A 22,106-nucleotide genomic window follows, 5' to 3' on the forward strand; every position below is an offset into this window, starting at 1 on the left:
CTTGGACTACTTCTTCATTCTATAGCAGTAATAAATGTGCTTTCTCTTTAAATAGAGTACAAACATTGTATATATGACTCTCTGAAATTCACATGAAAATATTAAGTACTAAGACATACACGTAAACCAAATTATGAGCAACTCAACATGGTCCAAATTTTAGAGTAAAGTTAAGCCATATAAAAAACAAATGCCTTAGAAAACAAATGCCTTGATGTCCTCTTATTTCACTGGGTAAGTGCCTTTTAAAGTTAAGGAGGATGTGAGATGAAGAGTTCAAGGAATAAAGATGTAAGATTGTGGGGGTTTTCCCCTAATGAAAATAAAACCTTTAATTCCCATATTCCTTCTTTTCAAATGCTTGTTCCTTTTCTCTTCTCCCAGGATTACCTTTACTAAACTAATGTTTATAAAAATATCAACACTAAGGTTTTATATAAAATAGTTACACCTTAAGGCATTTCTGCATACTGTGAATTACCTATTTAAATTACTTCATGGCTAGAATTTAAAATCTTTGTGTGTGTGTGTGTGTAGTTACTTAGCCAAATGCATACCTTCCGGCTTATATTCACTTATATTTGAACCATGGGCAAATCTCTGTTTCTACTCAGTAAATGAATGGAAGAGCAGAATTAGGGTATCTCCAAACATACTATAATTTAATATTGTAAGAACTTCTCATTAATATTTTGTGGAAAAAGATGAATTTAGGTGAAGGTGAAGTTTCTAGATTGGTACTCAAGTTTTATAGTTCTAGGATCCTTGTAAGATACTGTATATCAAAATTCATTACTTCCAAAATGTTTATAACTATGACATTTCTTCCACATAGGTTGTTTTGCTAAAGAAAGAGGAAGTCACAGATATAAAATGTTGATTTTATTAGGTATATCAATATCTTCTTAATAATGTGAAGAAATAGAACATTATAATAAATATCTCAGCAACAGAAAATTTGGTAAAGACAGAGTGTCACTAGTCACAGCATGGTGTGTTCTGTATTAAATTAAGTCTCTAAAGTGCTTTTAAAAGAGTAGAAGGACATTTGGGTATATCATGGCTCATGTCATCAGACATTCATATAGGCACACCTCAAGTCTCTTTGAAATATCCTTTGTGAAGAGGTATAATTTATACATTACAACTTGTGAGTAAAAGTGTGTATACACAGGAGCATGTATAAATGTTAATGAATCTGTTACTTTGTCTTGTGAAGGATAATAACTTTAAAAATAGTTTAAGAAATGTTCTATCTTCCTATCTAGGTATAGAGATGCTTTCTTTTAACTCCAAATACAACTGTGCTAAAGGTAAAGAAGTTCTGGGTTGATAGGCTTCAGTTCTTACCTTTATGCTTATTTTAACTTTGGCTTCTTGGGACCATAGTGTAGAGCTTCTTTTTGTACGCTGATCAAATACTTCACCAAGTGTTTGGGAATCAGATAGGCTAGTGTATGACCTAAAGGGATCAGAGACTACTTCTTCCCTCTTTGTACCAAGAGGAAAAGAAGCCACTCATCTCTTCAGCACCAACCCCAAAGCCTCTTATACACCTAATCTGGGCAACTTATTGTCCAGGGACCTGCCACTTATGTTGGCCGTCACCCCAGGAATTACAAGGCCCACATACAAGAAAGCAGAACCTCTGTTTTTTAACATTGGGTTACCTTAAAGACTTTCTTGGGAAATTTAATCTGGTTTGTGTTGTATGTAAAATACATTTCAGTGTGCAAGTTGGCGATTATATCTAAACTAGTAAGTAATATGGCTTGCCATTGCTTAGAGACACTGGCTTTTGCTACCTTGGACAATCACGAAGATAATATTAGTAGTTCAGCTATGTGAAAAACATATTATCTATAACTAATACATAATTTGTATAAGATGCATATGGTGAATTTTAAAATACTCATTCCAACCCATGAACTTAATATGAATGAAATATTCTAAAAAATGTTGAGAAAATTGGACTACTTACAAACACTTTAAAACAGTTTTCTGGTATAAAAAATTTTTAAAATGCTTATATAATGTGTATGACAGAGCAGAGTCTTTCTATGACAAATAGGAACTTTATCCACTGTTAACATTCCTTTTCATAATGACATCACTGTGACTTTAGATCTGGAGTATCCAAGATGCAAATACTACTTTTTTCAAATGTTCACTTATAAGAAAGTTTATTTGATAATTTAGGGTAAAGAATGTCTATTATAGCTTTAATATCTTCAAGTATATACATTTAGAGGAAAATTTAATACATCTTGGTTTTGCATACTAAATTCCTGTTGGAGTTTCAAGGCACTTTATTGTCTCTGAAACACTTTCATTCTCATTTCACCATATGATGTCACTAGTCAAGTTTTTATCAGATATTAAGTATCTACCATTTGTAAAGCAAGTATTATTTGCAAATATATCCAGACACATAGGACTCTGGTTTTATACTCAAATAAATAAATAAATAAATAAATTAAAAAAACCTGGAAATCCAGTTTTAGGAGGGTAGCTGGGGAGGGTGAGGGAAAATACGTAACTTTAATAAGAGGCCGTATGTGAAAAAATGCCACTAGAGAGATACAGTGTGCTATGAGATTCACGTGAGGAAAATAGAGTTCTAGATGTTGAGAAGATTTATGATGGGTATTGCACTCACAGTGATCCATTATGGATACATAAGATTTTGTAGGTGGGAGGACAGTTAACAATCAGAAGGAAGGGTGCTTTTGCAGAGACGTGGCCGAGAAAGAAAGCAGTGTTGAGGAGAGTGTATATTTCAGTCCACCACCTCTTCCACCCATAGAGAACTGGAAGCTGCTCAAAACAGTGATACTTTTTCTTACGCTTTTCTCCACTCCCTCAAACTCCACATCCCCTTCACCTGTTGACCTCCTAAGAAATTGAGCTTATGCCAATAGAAAGCCTCTCCTCCATCCCAAAGGACAGGTTGGATGTCCCTTTTGGGGGCTCCCATTGCACCTCTATTCACCCTATATTGAGGTTCTTCTCTTTATTGTAAATGTTTCCCGCTGCTCAGTATGCTCTTTAACGAAGCTCAGGCTAGTGTATGCACCATTACATGCATACTACATGGAAGGTACAAGAGAAATAAACTGACTTTAAGTTATTATAGTTAATCTTAAAAACATTAAGCACTTAAAATATTCTGGACATGGGCGAGTCACTGCCTTCAAGAGGCTCATCGTATAGTACAGCAGTTCTGAAAATGTGGTTCCCAGACCAGTAGCCTGAGCACCACTTGGGAATGTGTTTTTAAAATGCAGATGTCACCTCAGACCTACTGGATCAAAAACTGAGTGTTAAAACACAGCATTCTGTTTTAACAAGCTTTCCAGGTGATTCTAACACATGCTAAAGTCTGAGAGGTCCATTAAAGAAAAATTAAGACAAGACAGCTGTGGCCATATTGACGAAGGAGCTATTTGAGGAAGTGATTCTTTAGTTGGGCCTTCAGAGAGCTTTTCAAAGGTTTTTAAGGGAAGAACACTTTCTCACTGTAGCAGCATTTCGGAGGTACAAAAGACTAGAGGCAGAAAGACCAGTTAGGACTCTACTTTAAATCTAGCAATCAGGTAAAGCAAGCCAGAACTAAGGCAGGAAGAAGGGACATTAGTTGCTAGGATCTATTCTGTAGGACAAGTGGATTAAAAAGGAAGGGAAGTGGTCATAGGTGACCCCATGCTCCAAATTTGAGACAACGATGGGGAACTTTTTTACTGATGTTGAATGAGAGCAGGGAGATAATGAGTTTGATTTTCAAAATGTTGCATTCATTTGAATTACCAATGGGATATTTAGAGGGTGGGGCATGCTTGCTTTCGTAATGCTTTATGCTTTAGAATTAAACAGACTTGAATATAAATTCTGGCTTTGCCACTTAACCAAATTTATAATATTGGCTGAGAAAACTTAGAAACTCTTTTTGCTTCAGTTTCTTCACATGTGAAACGGGTTTAATAGTTTCTCTCATACAGATGTTAAGACTGAAAATTCAAAGAAAAGAAACATAACATAGTTATGAAGAATATAGCATAGTGAATTATTGTTGCTTGATTATTCAGTAGCTATTAGTAAGGATGAACTGAACTGTTGGAAGTATGTCACTAGAGTTCTAGGAGGCAGGGATGATTAGATGTGAGAGGCATATACACAAAGTTGGCACTGGAAGCTCTGGAAAGAGAGGAGACCTTTGTAGGAAGACGGGATGCAGTTTTAGAAAGGAGCCTAACAGTTAGCCTAGGGTAAACACCTGCATTTATTCGTTGTGAGGAGGAAGAAAAGACAGAGAACAAGCAATCAGAGATGTACCAGGACATAATCTGTTGTTATATCACCTATTTGCATTTTCCTACCCATTCTGCGTATTACAGTTGGAATGAGTCATGATATTGGAAATCTATTGTAATCATTTAGTCTCTGCAAGAATATTGAAACATCTCTTTTGGTACTGAGCTCACTATTTTACAAGTCAGCTGATTCCTTTTTGGATGTCTTTGATTATTAGTATATTTTTCTTCACATGTATCCTTAACCCACTGTCTTGTGAATTTTTTTACCTTATTTAATTCCTTTCCGTATTAGTGGATTAGCCTCTTATGTTAGCCACCACTAGGATCCCTTCTTCCCTTTTTCAAATCTCCCTCAATCTTCCACTACAGAAAAGCTTTTATTGCAGCCAATGTAAAGAATACATGACAATCATTTTTTTAAATTACTTTTATATCATTACATGGTTTCTAATTCGGGTCTGTCACACAATATTTTAAAACTATAGCCAGAAAGAAAGGGGAAAGTGGAGAGGTAATCTTAGAAAATGATTATTTTGCTTATTTTCACATGAAGTTCTAACTCATATATTGCCTCTTTATATCATACCAACTACCCATGCCCCCCTATAATCTTCAACCATAAGTATCTCAATAGCAGTTAAAAGAGAAATAAATTAATTTCAAGAATTCACTATGCTTTATTATATGGCTGAAAATGTGTTAGGATATCACAGAACCAAAGCTGGGAATCATTTTTCCCAGAGCTTTAATACCATGTCATATTTGCCCTTGAACAGAACATAGTACAACCCAATAAATGGTTACAATTGTTACCAATTATATATAGTAGACAACATAGAAGCTAATGAAGAAATGAACCAAATTAGAGAGTTTGAGATAGCTCCTAGGAAAAGGACTATTTGAATGAGAGACTTGAGGTCCAGTTGCTGTTTAGGAGTGTAGAAGCCCTGGGTGGGACTGGTACAGCTAAAACCTACATCTGTTATTGAGAAAAATGTCACACATAGGCTGTGAATTGCTCAGCCACCTTCATTCCCATTCAGTAATTAATATGTGAACCTGATTTAACAGTTAATATCTACTGAAATCATTCACTGAACCAAAAATCAACAGATAATACAGTTCTTATTAAACACAGCTGGGCAATATTTTTTTTTTTTGCTAATCCCCTGAAAGTATAATTAGCAGAGAAGATGTGGTTCCCCCATCACTAACTTTTACTGTTTTAAATATTGTTGTCTTTCTGGTTCTACACTTTTTGTGGAAATTGTCCCTATATAATAAACAGTCCTCATTAAGTAATTCATAAAATTCATGATTTTCTAAATGGAATATTACTATTCATGGACTAAGTCCATTTATTTTGTTCATTTTGTTGTTTACAAGAATAATGTGTTTATCACTAAAAGTTCAGCAAATAGAAGTATAAAGAGGAAAATATAGACTGTAGACCTTATTCCCCCTTTAACATTTTTTAAAATTTATTTTCAGCATAACAGTATTCATTGTTTTTGTACCACACCCAGTGCTCCATGCAATCCGTGCCCTCTCTAATACCCACCACCTGGTTCCCCCAACCTCCCACCCCCCACCCCTTCAAAACCCTCAGATTGTTTTTCAGAGTCCATAGTCTCTCATGGTTCACCTCGACCTTATTCCCCTTTAACACAACCACTGCTCATGATGTTGTGTGTCTCTATGTTTTCTATATTTATATAATTTTTTTTTACAAAGGTAGAGTTGAGTTACATTTGCTATTTTGGAACTTCCTTTTTTTCTACAGAACAATTTTTATATCCCTTACTAATGGGCATTTACATAATGTACAGTTCGGGGTTGGTTTAAACAGTACTGTGGCACATGTGTTGCACATTTATCTCTGCTTTTATCCAAATCATTTCCTTATGGGATTGGAAGTAGAATTGGGGAATCAAAGGTACATACTTTATATGGGTCTTCATGGATATTTGCTTACCTTTGTTTAAAATATTCCTGATGCTATGTCAGTCAGAGGGGGAAGACTGATTGATAAATAGTAAAACTTGTGTTGAATTTAAGTATTGGGGCACTAAATTCTACACCTGAAACTAATATTACACTGTATGGTAACTAATCGGAACTTAAATAAAAACTTGAAAAAAAAAGAAAGAAAACTGAAAGAAATAATGAAAGTATATACTTTTATGCCATGTAATAACATTAAGCTATAAAATTAAAATCTAACCAAATTGTTGCTTTCTCATCAAAAAACATTCTACCTTTTCATGGAAAAACAATTCTATTTCGGGGGATTGTATATTCAAAAAGAGCATAAAGTGTGAAAGAACAAGATGAATCAAATTGCAATGAACATCATACAGGAAAACACCATCTAGCCTTAGAAATTCTCAACTAGTCACAATGATCATAACAGAAAAAAATGGAAAGAAATTGATGGATAGAAATGTGTAATTGCTGAGAATACATATGCTAAAAGAAAAAGACCATCATATTGACTGTTTTAGTATAGTTAGTAATTATTTGAATAAATAAAATTAATGAGAAAATGTGGTTATCATTAATAAGTTGTTCATAAACTCTTCATATAAACAGCACGTTTTCTCTTCTAAACTTTGAACTCAAAAATCGGCTCACTTATTTTTTTGGCAAGCAAAATGAACACTTGGATTTGAATTCATTTTGCTTTGACTCTTGGCTTATAGAAATGACTGCAGAGATACTTCTTAGCTATCAGAGGATACAAACTCAATGTAGTACACCTCTGGGCACATAATAATCCTCACCGATATGTAATGGGAGACATTTGAGTTCTCTGCATTAATGTGATTTTAAAAAAACTGGCAGCCTCTTATTTGTGTTAGGCAAGTATCACAATGATCGTTTTGATTCATATCTGGGACCCTTCCCTGAGTTTTAAAGCATTGTACCATGTCAACTTCTTTTCTGTCCTGACTTTTTCTCTTCACCATCACTCCTTTCAGCTGCAGTAGCGGTTGGGATTTAAATGAATGCTCATGCATTATGTAAACCACTGTGTCCCGTTATCCCACAGTGGCTGTAGTCCAGAGCACTGCTTCATCGTAGTCTCAGGATCTGTGATTCTTTCGGTGGAAGTGCTTATTCTTTTCAGCTTGATCATTATCTTCCAGGCAAAAACGTGGCAAATAACAGACAAGGGTACCCATTCCCTTGCACTTGGGTGCCTAGGAAGAAACTAGATTACTGTTCAGACCACTTGTCAAATCCTGCTTGTAATCCAGGATAAATTTTGATCCAATATATTTGTATGACATCCTGGAAAATTCTAATCCATTAGAGTAAAGGTTCTTCTCTCTTTTAAGTGTGAAGTGTGTGTATGTGTGTGTGTGTGTGTGTGTGTGTGTTTTAAGTCTTAGAGCAATATCTATTTTTAATGTGCTTCAAAGCATAGAGGATTTCAGTTACCTGATTAACTGCATAACTAGTCCATCTTCAAGCAAACTAACAAATTATTCTATGTTTAAAATCTTAAAAGGATGACGAGTGAAGTGATTTAACATGGAGAACAGTTAAGTCAGGTTTCAGGACATTTATTAAGTACTTGGATTTAATTATACAATATGTTTTGAGGTGATACTCAAACAGAATGGCTTCATTAAATTCAGCACATTATATTTTAAGTTCATAGGGTCGTTTGGGACACATTTCCAATAGCTTCTGCAGGGAGTAGTGTTACATTGTCGTTTTTCTTCTATTCTTATAGCATGGTAAAAGGTTAATTTTATTGATGCTATCTTCCATGCATCAGAATGTTGCCTTGCTTTGTCAGTACCAGCTATCAGTAGTTTAAAGTCAGTCTAATTTAGAGAGACTTATACCACATATCTCTAAAAGATGGTGATGAGAAAGCATGTGGTATAGCTTGCAAGCTCAGGACATTGCAAAATCCTTGTTTTCAAGAATGTGGATTTTCGAATTGTACTTGTGAACAGAGCTCGGATCTAGGCCTTGCACAGCATTAATGATGACATAATTTCTTTAAACTCTAAATTACTCCATTGGCAGGATACAGTTTTAGTCTCTGCTTTGACATGGTAAATGTCCATTATGTTATCTCATAATAATATGGACTCTAATGCAATAACATGGTTAATCAATTCAGAGATAAAATTTCTTTTTTGAGTATTTATCTCCTGAAAATTGATAGGATGGTACACCAATTATGTGGTTTTCTTTTTTTTTAAACTAATCTTATTAAAGGGGGAGAACATTAAATCTTTGAATACTGTACCTCAATTTTATTGTAATGATTTTGCTGGTTACCAGGTGGGGTGGCAGTTGAAAAATTTGGTGAATGCACTACGAGAGGACCCGAGTGGTGTTATCTTAACTTTGAAAAAGCGACCTCAGAGCATGCTTACCTCAGCACCAGCTTTACTGAAAAATATGAGATGGAAGCCCCTTGCTCTGCAGGTAATGAAGCTTAATCATAAGTCATACACCATCATTTTAGCCATAGATTATCTCAGTAATGCTTCTTTATTGTGCCTCATCTCAGCAGCATATGGATTAATCTTGTATGCTTTTGAAAATTGGTTTGTGAAATTATCTCTTCACAGCTTATCCTAATAGGCTTAATTGTGATGAAATCTGTAAGTTACTATAACTAAAACCCAAATGATAAAGAACTCTGCCTTAATTTGTAAACATTTAAAGCATAATTACAAAAAAACATAAGCAATTTCAAGCCAAAATATGGATAGAGAAGAAAATGAGAGGTTTCATTTTGAGATGTAATCTTCTATTTAAAAGTTACACTCTCATACTTGGAGAAACTGGATGACAGTTTCTTTTAAATCAGTTCATAAGATAGTTATTTATAAACAGTAGGTAAAGAAAGTTTTATGTCGTAATTAAAATATACCTACTGCATTCCCTCTGACTGATCATTTTTTCTTTTCCACCCTGTTGGGTAGCAAAATAGGGAAATTATTGCATTAGAATTTCTGCATTTTTCTTCAGCATGAAACCACTCCAAAAAATTACTCTATGGATGTTGATAAATTATATTCATTAAGAAGCATAGTTATCTCAGAAGTAATAAGAATATGATTCTGATTAATGAATGACAAAGAAGTAATACATTTCTTTCCATTTTGGTCAATGTAATCTTCAAACGCATCATAAAAGAAGTTTTTGTCTTTCCCAAAACCTGCATTTTTAAAATAGGAGACTATTACCTTTCTTAGAAGTGTATTTTTTTTTTTAAATTGCAATTGCTCACTGAACTAGAACATTGCCCTTTGTTCAGATAAAAAAGAAAAGCAATATATGTGAGTGCCATTGTTGTCACTGCTATAAAAATTGTTACTTCTATATTAGCACCTTATACCATTCTCAGATGTTTTTCCCCCTAAAATCTTAAATTCTCCATTACACATAAATGCCCTTATGGATTATAATGATTTGTCATTGTTTAAAACTTTACTACTTATTGACCTCAAAGTTGCATTATATTTAAATAACATAAAAACATATAAAATGTTCTAACATTAAGGTCTTTAAATTTTTAATGTTAATCTTTCATTTTTCAAATGAATATATGTAAACTGTATGAATATGTCCAAAAACATTTGAATTGCAGTATATGTCTATTATCAAATATTTTTAATGTCATTAAATTTTAGAATTCACTGTTTCTTAACTCATTAAATCATAAATTAGCAGATCAGACTTTCCCATCACATCATTTTATTTTCTTGCTGTATTATAAGTTGCTTTGTTGTTCCACTCTGTAGTTTTCCTATTGACATGTCTTCCTCAAAGATCCTGAGAGGTGCAAACACTGAAGAAGAGTCCCACAATTATAGCCATTAGGGTTTTTTCTCTATATATGTGTAGTTAAGTTTAACAACTTCTCTCTAATCCCTTCTGTTTCACCTCAAACACCAAAAAGACACTATTTTCATACTGGTCCATGAACTGTGCTTGAGGAAATATATCTAGGAAATAAATTGATAATTTGGTCCCTTTTTTAGATTCTTTTCCACAAGCACAAACTGGAGATTAAGTTAATGACGCTATCCAGTTAATCACTTTTATATAAGATGCTGAAATAATTGAAAGACCAACATTTCTTTTTTGCCACACATTTGGTGTATATATTCAAAGCTGGAGAACAAAGACTTTGATTTTTTAAAATTATTTCACATCATGGTTTAATTATAATTATAATATGTTATTAGGATACTATTTCTAGGTCCATTGCTAACTGCCAAGAAATATGCCTCACCAGATCACTAATTATATTTATTCCTCATTGCCTATACAGTTACTCTGGATATATTTATAAATTTACTTTTTCAGATTGCTGAAATCAGAAAAAAGAAAATCAGCATTTCCATAAGTGCTTATATGTATCAACATTTTTGTAGATTTGTTATTTCAACTGAATTTAGTTCCACTGAAATGTATTGTCCAAGCTCGACTCCCTATAGATAAACAGTACTGTTGGGAGGGTGGGGAACTTGCTTTGAACTTCTTTAAAAACTGCCGCAGTGGCTGACTTTTTACAGAGCAGAAAGAAGAGTATTAGTTTTAATTAAATACTTCCTAATGGTGGTAAAACAAGCTCTTGGTGATAAGAGCAAAGGATAAGTTCTCCAACCTCCTATACTACCATCACCAGATATCCCTGAAATTTTGAAGACCTGAAATCGTACCATGACACAGTTGTTTCTTGACTTTGCAGCTTTGGGCTACTCCAAAATACAGAGACACCAAAAGCGTAATGGAAACTCTGGTCAGAATTTTTATAGAGTGTAAATTAACCAAAGATGAACAAAACTTGATGGTACCAGAATCTGTAGATTAAAGGTAGACTGCCTCCCAGGCGGGGGTGGGAAGTAAAAGAAATAAGGAGATAAGAAGGTCTTGCAGGCAGTTTTGGATTCCTTTGTGACTTTGCCAGAGGCCACACATTTTTCCTAGTGTCTAAAAAAGGACCTCAGATGTAAAATGCAATGCTTAATGCAGGAATAATCCTCTATGCTGACTGAAGTACCAGTCTTACTGTATTCATGCTTCTGGTATGTGTACAAACACATTGGAGCTAAAATGTCCATTAACTCAGTTAAATATAAATCTTCAGTGTTCGCACCTGGAGAATTGGACCTTAGGTTATATTTTTGTCCCAAAAGTCTACTAAGAACAATTTAGATAGAGGTTACAAAAAGAAATAATTTATGGCATTTATTTAATTTAATATGTCTATTTCAACTTCTCCTCCACCAGGCTTAATTTACCTACTAACATTTTCAAATAAAATATGGCCAGGTTTGTGTATTGTGGAAGCCAGACACTAATACACACATCTTAAAAAAACAAAAACTTTATTCTAACATGAGGAATAATTATTTTTTTAAACTAACAAGGAAATAATTTGTACCTACACAAATAAAATTATCCTTGTCTACCCTAAGGTAGAAGACTGTGAAAGAATACCACATTTTCATGAAAGAAGTTTTATTTCTCAAAATATTTGTAAGGGTAGTAACTTCTATTATTAATCAACTGCAATAATAAATTTGGATTTGGATTTTTCTTGTGAAAATCATTCATGAAATCATAGCCAAATAAACAAAAGCATACAATTCAGCTTCATGCTCACAGAGCAATTTCATTAGTACATTTCATGAAATCTGGCTGTTCTTTTTTTAAATTTCTGATTTCTCAAACATTTTGCAATAGAACTAAAAGACTTAGAGATACCTTAGTCAAATATTACAAACAAGATTTAATCTGGAGTTGAATTCTGTTGTCATCTGCACCATTTTTATAAATAGTAGTTTTACATGAGATAGAATCTTTTGTTCTGTGTGAGCAAACCAGGGATTTCCTGCTTTCCAAGAACTGTTTTTAAAAACGTGTTCTTAGTAGCATTTCTAGTAATGCCCTGGATTTTGGTGACCTTAGTGATTGCTTATGATCAAGTTCTTCCAATTTAATGAAGAAAATCCCAGGGAATTCTGGACGAACTTCAAGGTGTATTTTTGGTGTTTGTGGCTTTAAGTTAGTGTGAGTAGGTCACAAGCATGTGTGGGTGGTGTCATTTTTCTTCTTAGAAGAGATGCATGGGACAATTAGCTGGACACTAGCAAGAATCTTGGTTGAAATCATCACTGGGAATCAGCAATTTTTTAAAAACATCAAAGAACCCAGCTTTTTTGTGAGAATGCCTCTCAAATCATCACTATAATCAATGTTGGAATTCAACATACGGATGTAGGTTTCATTAAACACATTCTTATATGAAATAACATCAAGCTGTATCATTAGAATTATGTTCCTAAACTGCATTCTAATCCATAAATTTCTTATATCTGTGTGAGAGTTCCTTGTGTGGTTTTGTGCTTTTCATTTAAAATCTTATTGCTTAGCATTATCTTGATGCCATTTTTACAGGATATTTAACTTTGAGCAGAAAAAGAAATGGAAAGCAAATAGTCCTAACAGTCGATTTTGTCTGTCAACTGGTATAACAACAGAACACTAACTGGTTACATCACATTTCAAATACACACAAATGTGAATGGTTAAAGTATTCTGTGAAAACCAAAACGTAAGAAATAATAAAATTTGTTAATATCGAAGTTATGGATCAGGGTGACCAAAAAAACCATTACTAACAAAAGTTATATTTCTGAGAGTTTTATTTTAAAAGCATGTTTTGAAGAGGAAGATAACCAATATTAAGGATGACACTAGAGAAGAAAGGAAATCTTAACTAAAAATGTAATTGTGCTGACTGAAAGGCAGAAACAATTATATGTTTTACATGCTCAAATTAGTAAATAGCTGCAAGCAGTTGTCACATCAAATTTTTGTTCAGCAGTGTTTAAGCAGATTAATTAAAGTATCTAAATCACAATTGTGTTTTTCAGCCAAATGCTTTCAAATGTTACACTGACTACAGATAATCACCTAAAATGCAAAAATTATTTTTCAGTTTCTTTATTCTTTAGTTTCTCATTCTTTAATTAATATTCTAAAAAAATGTTTACTGTAACTTGAAAAAAATGGAAGTCCAGTTTTAATGTTGCAGTACTAACTATGCCAGTAAGACTGGACAACACAAGAATAAATATGCTCGTTTTAGTACAGTGTGCAGAATTTGATGACTCAGTGGATAAAGCCATTTTGTAGTGTGACTCTGATCTATATTTCTTGTGTATCATGTAACTACATATTTTTATGCACATATATCTGTATTTTAAAACCTATACAGATATGGTTTCCTGATTAAATTAATGGTCAGAAAAACAATGTTTCTTTTCTTGGTGGTCTAACAGAAAAGGAAAGATTACATGCTTATAAAAGAAGACTCAAGTCTTTTGTATGTATGAATTTAGATTCTAGAAAAAGCTGTGCAAACATTGAGAGTGGGAGAATTTTGAATACACGATTTCCTTTGCCTAGGTTCTTTTCAAATAATTTAATACTCAAGAAAAGCTTTCCCAGGGAAAGTATGCCCAATAATTTTCCAGATTAGATCTAACATTCTTGATATGGTCAAGAAGCTTACAAATTGTATACAATGTCTTGCCTTCCAAAATCCAGCATACATTTTCTCTGGAGCATTTGTTTAGATGATTAAGAACAGAGTTGCTAACATAAAACAACATTCTGGTACTTGTGTTGGGAATTATAATAAAAATGTGTTTGAACTGAGTAAGAACTTTGTGTTAATGTTCTATGCTAGAATAATGGGGTATTGTCATCCATCCGAGTCTGTGCTTATTCCCCAGAGCGACTAAAATAAATGGCCAGGTTTTATACTTTATGTAATCATAAGTATTTCAGTGGGTGTTTTCCCCTGTAAGGCAAAGCAAGCTCTTTGTGATCTTTGCATTCGTGAATTTTAGAACTACATAATGTATAACACACTGTTTTAATCTTTAATTTTGGGGTTGTCTTTTTGTCACTGGTGTCATTCAAGACTTTCTATAGCTCTATGAAAGCCAGGTCACTTACCAGACAGAGCGACAACTAAATTTAAGATAAGCTTGCCAAGAGTTCTTAAAATGTAAAATGTTTCAAATAAAACCTCAATGTCAAATGTAGTTTCTTAAGTATGGAAGCTCTTTTTCATAATCTTTAAGACCATAGAGGTTTCAGAGGTATACCTTCCAGATGTGCTCAGTTACCTTAAAAACGTTAGAAGTGGGAACATAAGGAAAAGACCTGAGCCATCAGAGGATTTAAAGTGAGATTTCAGCAATTCCTTACAAACGCTGAAAATCTTATTTTATAACAATAACAATCTTCCAATGCTGTTTAAACTGAAGGAGTAGGATATTATTACTGAAGTAATCACACATGATTTTCAGAGGAAGATTTGTGTAGTACCATATTGTAGGATACAATTCGAAAGTATTTATGTAGCTCAAACTGACAATATGGAAAAAATGTATGTGTATGTTTAACCTAGTAGGTTTCTAGTAATAGTCCTATTGACTGTAGTAAGTTATCATTAACTGACCTAAGGTTACCAATGTATATTTGAAGAGATGCATATGATCATTTTATTTAGAATCTGGATATTTTCAGAGATGCATTCCAGTGCCTGAGAAATCTATCAGAGTTGTTTTAGCAGAGCTTTATGTCAGTAGGACCATTTACATATAAAAACCAAATGTTATGATAAGGTCCTTCCAGGAAATAACACTGTTCACATAGAATCCAAAATGGATCCATATCGTACTTGATTGCATACTGTAGCATATCAAGTTACACGGAAGCTTCATGTTTATTTGAGTAACAAGATGCAGTCTTAAAATAACCTTGTATTTAAATGACGATAATTCTTAATTCTCTTTCCATATTTTGCCAATATAAGAGAAGGTATCGAGGTGGCAAGAAGAAAATTAAAAAGTATTACCCTTATTTCTACATTTTTCTTTAAATTGGGAATTCTTCATAGTGCTGTAGTAACTACTTTCTATGTTATGAACAGATGATGGAAAGTAAATGTTGCCAAGATAGGAGAAGCTATCTTTATGCATTATTATGCTAACTTATTTAGACATTTTTCTGAAACTAAGAAATATGCTTATTAAAATGTGAATTGGATGCTGAGAGAATTCCTTTTTTGATTCGAGAGAAGCTGTATATGTCACTTTTTGTGTATTTTCACACACTTAAATGGTTATTGGTGGTGTTTGTAATTTTAATGCCACTTGTTACAACTAAGAATTTTTTGCTGGTGATTTCGGCTAATAATATCATTTATTCTGTGCTTGATTTAGTCAAATTTTGCCTATCTTTCTAATGTTCTTTAACGCCTTTTTCATTCTTTTTAATTTTGTATTCAGTTCTTGTTCAAAGGTAGAAAAATTTTTAAAAGATTATAATTTTAAATTATCACAAAAACTTCTTTTGGAGTTAAGCAGCTATTTCTATTTTCCCATGAAGTTTCTATTTTACCATATTTTATTTTTTCATTGCTTAATGTATAATTTTTTAAATAGGATTCTCAAGAAGAATGTTTACTTTTTAGTGTGGATTAGCTTAACAAAAGTAATACAATTAGTAGACAAAGTATAATGAATATATTTAATATTTACTGTGCGTTTTATTTGGTAAAAAGCATACTGATTAGCCAGATGATATCTGCATGCAGCTGAAATGTTTCCTGTGATTTATCAGTTAATACAATAACTAGCCAGTTGTGTTAAGCAATAGGGTTGACTAATTTCTGTTTTCTCAAAAGAATAAGTTGTTTTTTTTCAGTCACTTCAATTCATTGAACCAGCTGGCACAGTCAAACCTGTTATTCATTTAAACATATTTAAGAGTCTTTTTCATCTACGTATTTATTAATTTAGCGCATCATTCTAAGTGATACATTAATAGCAACTTCTTTCTGAAAATAGAAACCTAGAGGAAATAGCAATTTGAAGAAAGCTGACATGGCTAATATTTAAGCTTACTGGAAGTGGAAAGACACATGCACCCTAAGGAATCCTAGTAATAATCCACGTAGAATGCTAGTAATGGTCCAGGCAGAATAAAAATTCTGTTGGTCCTTACCTCATACTTCATGGCTATTTAAAATATACTTGTAAGCACTGACTATCGTTTCTCTTTTTTCCTTCCATCCCTCCTTTCTTCCTTTTGGTTTAGGAAAGGAAGAGGTGGGCACTAACCAAAAAAGATTATCTTTACTTCTATAAGTGGTAAAAAAAAAGGAGAGAAGTCTTCAGAATAGAAAGAGTGACCCTAAAACAAAAGAAAGAGAATAAAAATTTGTTAGATTATTTTTAATTGCTTATTTTTTTTAGAACTTGTTCTTTAGTTCACATGCAGTATTAGAATAATTTAAAATAAGAGATACTGGAGCATTTAAAAAGCATACTGAATATAAGTTTTTCTCTCACACTGTATGTTACAGAGTTTTGGAAAGCAATGTACTGCATAATGGATTTTTTTAATATTTCAATAATGATGAAAATTACTTATTTTTATGTCATCTGTATCTAGTACCAAGATGTCCTAACAAAGAGGAAAGCAATTATACAGTCACATCACAGTGATTATATATAGTATGTCTAAAGACTTGATCTAAAGAACCTATCATTCAGAGATGTGCTGTAGAGGCATGTAACACATCACTAGAAACAATACGCTTCATTTCCTCAGACTTCATGGTGTTCATCCATACAGATGGCTCTTGATTACCTACATAATCTTGTGATTTCCCATCGCCAAGACTTTTGTTACTAAAAGATACATAATTGAACTGACACTCTTTCAAAATCGGCAGTTAAACAAAAGTCTACTGCACACTCATAATACTTCAAAATTTCTTAACATGTAAAGTTTCTGACCTCTTTTACATTGTATGAGATAGAATATTGTAGAGTCCCAAAATAAATTATCATTTTTCCCTTCTCTCTCTCTTTCTTTAATTTCTATTTCACATAGATTAAAATTTAGCCGTCATTTTGGCAGGATGTGTGATTTCGAGCTATTAAGGTGAGCTGTGTAATAAGGAAGGTCAAAACCCATGAATTTAGTCATAAACTATGTAGCCTACCCTAGTGGCCTACATTGTGCATTGTATTTATGCTTGGTTTTTTGAATATTTTGTTTATCTGTAAAAAAGCATTGTCACAATATAAAATAGCTGTAATATGCCATTTTTTTTTGGTCCAGCAATACATGTTAAAGTAATAGAATTGTGGGTCTATATAGATTGGCTAAAAGTGTTTTCATATTGGCTAAAATGGCAACATCTTATCATGTGAAGTTACAGTTCATGTTGTGATCATTACTTTTGTGTTTGCAATTGCACCAAAATCCTTATTTTTAATATGTTATTGTATATATAGCTAATCCATAAGATCTGTAAGATAAACATGAACATTTGTGAATTTTAGTCTCACTTTAGGATAATTTTTCAAAGCAAAAGATCATTCCAAATGCTTTGAAGCTTAGAATTGGGAGAGCTCTTAAGTTAATGCATCCTGGTGTATCACTTTATTCAGTATATATGCTTTTTTAATTTTTAAAAAAGCATTTCATACTTAAATAGGCATGAAAATGTGATCTATAGAGGTGTATCTAAACATTATTTTAAACCAATGCTAAATGTGTGTGCCTATGAAAGGTGGAATGATTGTGTTACATTAATCACCATACTTTTGAAGGTGTACCATAAAATGACCTTGAGAAGACAGTTAGTTGTGTTTATCTTTATGAAAAAAGAAAGTATTCTCTCATATTGGCCTTTCATCCTCCATTCTTGTAAACTTTTCTGAGAATCTGTGACATTCTGCTAACTTAGGAGTATGGTATATCTTTTGGGGGGAAAGATAAGAAATATCTTTCTTGTGTATCAGTCAGGATGTGAGTGAACTAATTTTTTTGAAAGTTACTCTTTATTATCTTCCCTTCAAAGGTGGGATTCCAACAAAGCAAATTTAATTTAAATAAGTTTCTGACTGTGAAATAAATCTTACCATTATGAAACACTGAATGGTGCTTTTACCTTATAAATAGTTTTTACATGGTTATGCCATAGAGTAAGGTGAGTTGAGAACTAAGTGGGAACCTCTAAAGTAATAAATTATTTGGTTTTGGAGATTGAAAAGAGTATCTGTGTGCTAAATAACCTGCTTCTTGATTTCAGCCAAGTTCAAAAACTTTGCAGAAATAGATAATTTTAAAATGATAACTATGTGTCGTTGTTGTTGTTGTTTTGTGTGTTGTTTGTGTGCGTATGTATTTTCTTTTTCATTTTAACCAGCCTCTTATACCTAGAAGTCCCACAAGCAGCGTTGCCACGCCTTCCAGCACCATCAGTACACCAACCAAAAGAGACAGTTCTGCTCTCCAGGATCTCTACATCCCGCCTCCTCCTGCAGAACCATATATTCCCAGGTATGAAACCAGCCATCCCATTGTTCTGGGCAGCTTCTATCCAAAGACTAGCCTAACTATGTAAACTGTGAAGTAAATTCTCAAGGAGCACCTTGAATGTTTTCTTAGATAGGAACTCTAAGCATATTCTGGAAAACTATTGCATTGTAGAGAATGCACTTTGCTTAATAATAGTAGTAATGGGCACCTGGGTGGCTCAGTCGGTTAAGTGGTTAAGTGGCAGGGAGCCTTCTTCTCCCTCTCCCTCTGCCTGTTGCTACTTGTGTGCCCTTTCTCTCTGTCAAATAAATAATAAAACCTTTAAAAATAATAATAGTAGTAGTAGTAACAATAACTAATCTGTATTAAACACTATGCATTAAGTATCTTGTAAACATTTTCTCATATAATAGAAAAGAGTAGGAAAGTAACAATAAATAACAATTGGGATTCTTTTAGTAAGTAAGGAATAAGTGAGGGTTCTTGGCTAAGAAGACCCAGAACATCTCAAGTTACTTTGAAGCATTCTATACTTTTTTTCTAAAAGAGAAGTTTATAGGTAACTTCTATGCCTTCTTATATGTGTGCAATGAGGGAGCTCTTGGGGGAGGGGGTAAATGATGAGAAGAGAGAGTATAGTATCCCCCCTAATATTTCTGTATCTACAGTTTCTCCTTGATTAGTTCAATAATGTTTCTGTCAGAAAGTGGAAAGAATTTGCAAGAGAATGAGTTGCCTTTAGAGCCTATTTTCTAGATTTCTTGAGGCTATATCTCTGTTTCATTTCCAGATTCTATTTGAAATTCCTGGCAGGTGTGGAAGATTACAACTTTGTGCCATAATGCATTCTGTCCAAAGCATTCTGATATCCAGCCTTGTGGAATATAAAAATTATGGAAAGGGGCCAGCACTAAATGGGGATAATTAATACCAATCACAAAGAATTTGGTTCCATTTTTAAATTAGGTTTGCAGTCATTCTAAAACAGTAATTTAAGGTCCCTTATTTTCAAGCCACACTTCATATTAAATTTCTTCAGTATATAAAAGAACTGAAATTCCTTTTTTAATTAATTTTCGTTATTCTTTGGTACACCTAATGTTTCAATTCTCTCAGATATGAGGGTACTGACATTTTACTATCTAAATGTTACATGACAGCATAGTGTGTCTGCAAATACTGTATTGTTGTCTAGTAATAAAACTGTAGTCCATTTTATAAACATTTTAGTTCTTAATTTTGAGAATTAAATGTAGCTGTGGGAACATGGTTTATGAGAAGACATAATTTACTAACCTGGCTTTTCACAAATCTTTCTAATATGTAATTTACAGTCTTACATTAAAGTTACAATCAGATGCACAGCTCCATCTGATATCCTAGCCAAACGCAAGTGACATTTTAATTCTATTAAGATGGTGTCAGGCTTTGAATACTCTTGCATGAGGAACAATAAAAATGTGTGCTTCAAATAGTGACTCTTTAGTTTGTTTTCATTTTAATTGGAAAGACTTTTATTTCAATGCAAATGGTTATTTAAGAAACCTTACCCCAAGGGCTACATGTACAGATAAACATCAGAAGATTATTTTTATCAAATATCTGCAGTTTTTTAATCTTCTTTCCTTTTCTCTTGTGTAGGTAGGAAAACTTATTATAAAGAAAGTATTTCCTAGATAGAAACTGTTTAAAATATACTTCAGGAGACAAAAGAATAAAATGATTGAGTTCTGTCCTCTGAGTATGGTGGAGATAGGATTATGGCAATGTGCGGAAGCCAATAAAAAGCTTGAACATACTATTTAAAAATACTAAAGATATTAGAAGTTGAAGTATCAACATGTTGATACTTGTTTTGTCAGTATTGTTTGAAAGCTTCATACTTTTCAGTAAACTTCATAATCACTTTAATTATTCTACATATTTTTTATTTAATGTAATTACTATTTCAGAATATGAAAATACTCTAGATATATTTTGAGTTAAATTATTAATTATCCAAGGCACACAGTCATTTGATATAGCACAGTCAGAACAATCCATGCATCTGAGTTCCTTGTATATATAAATTATCTGCATTTTCAGGTGTGACTTGAAGTTATGGCATGGATACAGCCTTGACACTTTTTTCCCATTTTGCTGTTTTGATATTAAATGGGGCTTGCCTAATTTAACTCATCTGAATGTTTCTTTTTTCCTATATTAAAAAAATTTTTTTCTGTAGGGGAGGCATATTAGTGTTCATTTGAATTGTAAATAATAAAAGCTTCCTCACCTTAAAACCAAAGAAACCCTTAAAAATGGTAGGGCTAGTTGTCAGGTGGAAACTTTTTCATGGGCTTACAATTCTTTGAACACATTTATTCCAGAAGAAAATATGGTTGAAAAAAAGTGCCTTTTCTCTAAAAGAGAAGACACTCATATACATGGAATGAGTAAAATTTGGTCAGTTTTTTATTATATGTCTTATGACTATATGTAGCTTCATTAAGCATTTACATAATTAACCAAATCTCTTTTTCCATGACAAAAATCAAGAATTTGTAGGTCTTTGCACAACTCTGAAGTTCAAGCACTAGCTTCTGTCAGTTTTACTCTGAACCATAAAATATAAAGAAAATCCACTAAAGCAGTAGTCTAACTTTACATCTATTTCCTTAAATCCTTTTCAGAGTAAAAGTGTAGGTTTATCTCGTACATAACACTAAGAGATTTTTTTTAAAAATCTATACAGCAGGACCAACTAATATGTTGAGTTACTCAGAGACTCATGATGTGAGTACATACACACATGCACACATAAAGAGATACGCACACAACTGTTCACACACTTATACACAGAACACATATATCGGTTCATTCTACTGCAAAGATTGTGTTTGGTTTGTACATTTCTTAATTAAACTTTATTTGTATGCGTTTCATATGGACATGTTTAATAAATCAATCTTGTTGGTATGAGGTGAGACCACCTTTACTGTATCATTACAGAGTAAGTAATATCAGCCCTTGCAATTTTCTGCCATGGGGATGTCCATATAAATAGAGCATGGTGAATTAACTAGGGCTGAGTCACCCTCTGATCTCAGCTGCATTAACATTCATGTCACAGGCCTGATAGAAATGTTTTCCCATTTACAGATAGGCAAAACCTTACTCCAGTGCCATGAGTTCGTCAGGGCTGTTTTAAAGCTAATTGCAGTGTCAATTTCTTTTTGGTAGAGGACTAACAGTAACAAAAACACCAGGCAATTTGTTCAGGAAAAGTTTTCAGCTTGCTGAAAATGAAATTCTGCCTGGATTTTATATTTGTTTTCTTCATGTTGCCTGAGAACTAGCTGTCCAGTGCAATTTAGCAATAGGCAATATTTTTAATTTAAAAAATAAGAGTGA

General features: G+C 33.0%; 1 protein-coding gene across 5 annotated transcripts in view; it reads left to right on the forward strand.

The window, feature by feature from the left end:
* The window catches only part of CNKSR2 (connector enhancer of kinase suppressor of Ras 2), a 279,802-nt gene that overhangs the window by 151,023 nt on the left and 106,673 nt on the right, over positions 1-22,106 (forward strand). For 3 of the 5 annotated variants that reach the window (XM_032840743.1, XM_032840740.1, XM_032840744.1), the window contains exons 9-10: positions 8,619-8,765; positions 18,601-18,734. In XM_032840743.1, the coding sequence (XP_032696634.1) occupies positions 8,619-8,765; positions 18,601-18,734 (281 nt within the window). The remainder of the gene's footprint in view (positions 1-8,618; positions 8,766-18,600; positions 18,735-22,106) is intronic. The other 2 variants (XM_032840741.1, XM_032840742.1) reach the window with 1 other exon arrangement.

This window comes from Lontra canadensis, unplaced genomic scaffold (assembly GCF_010015895.1).
Source record: "Lontra canadensis isolate GAN:19392208 unplaced genomic scaffold, GSC_riverotter_1.0 scaffold116, whole genome shotgun sequence".
In the NCBI taxonomy this organism is placed as follows: domain Eukaryota; kingdom Metazoa; phylum Chordata; class Mammalia; order Carnivora; family Mustelidae; genus Lontra; species Lontra canadensis.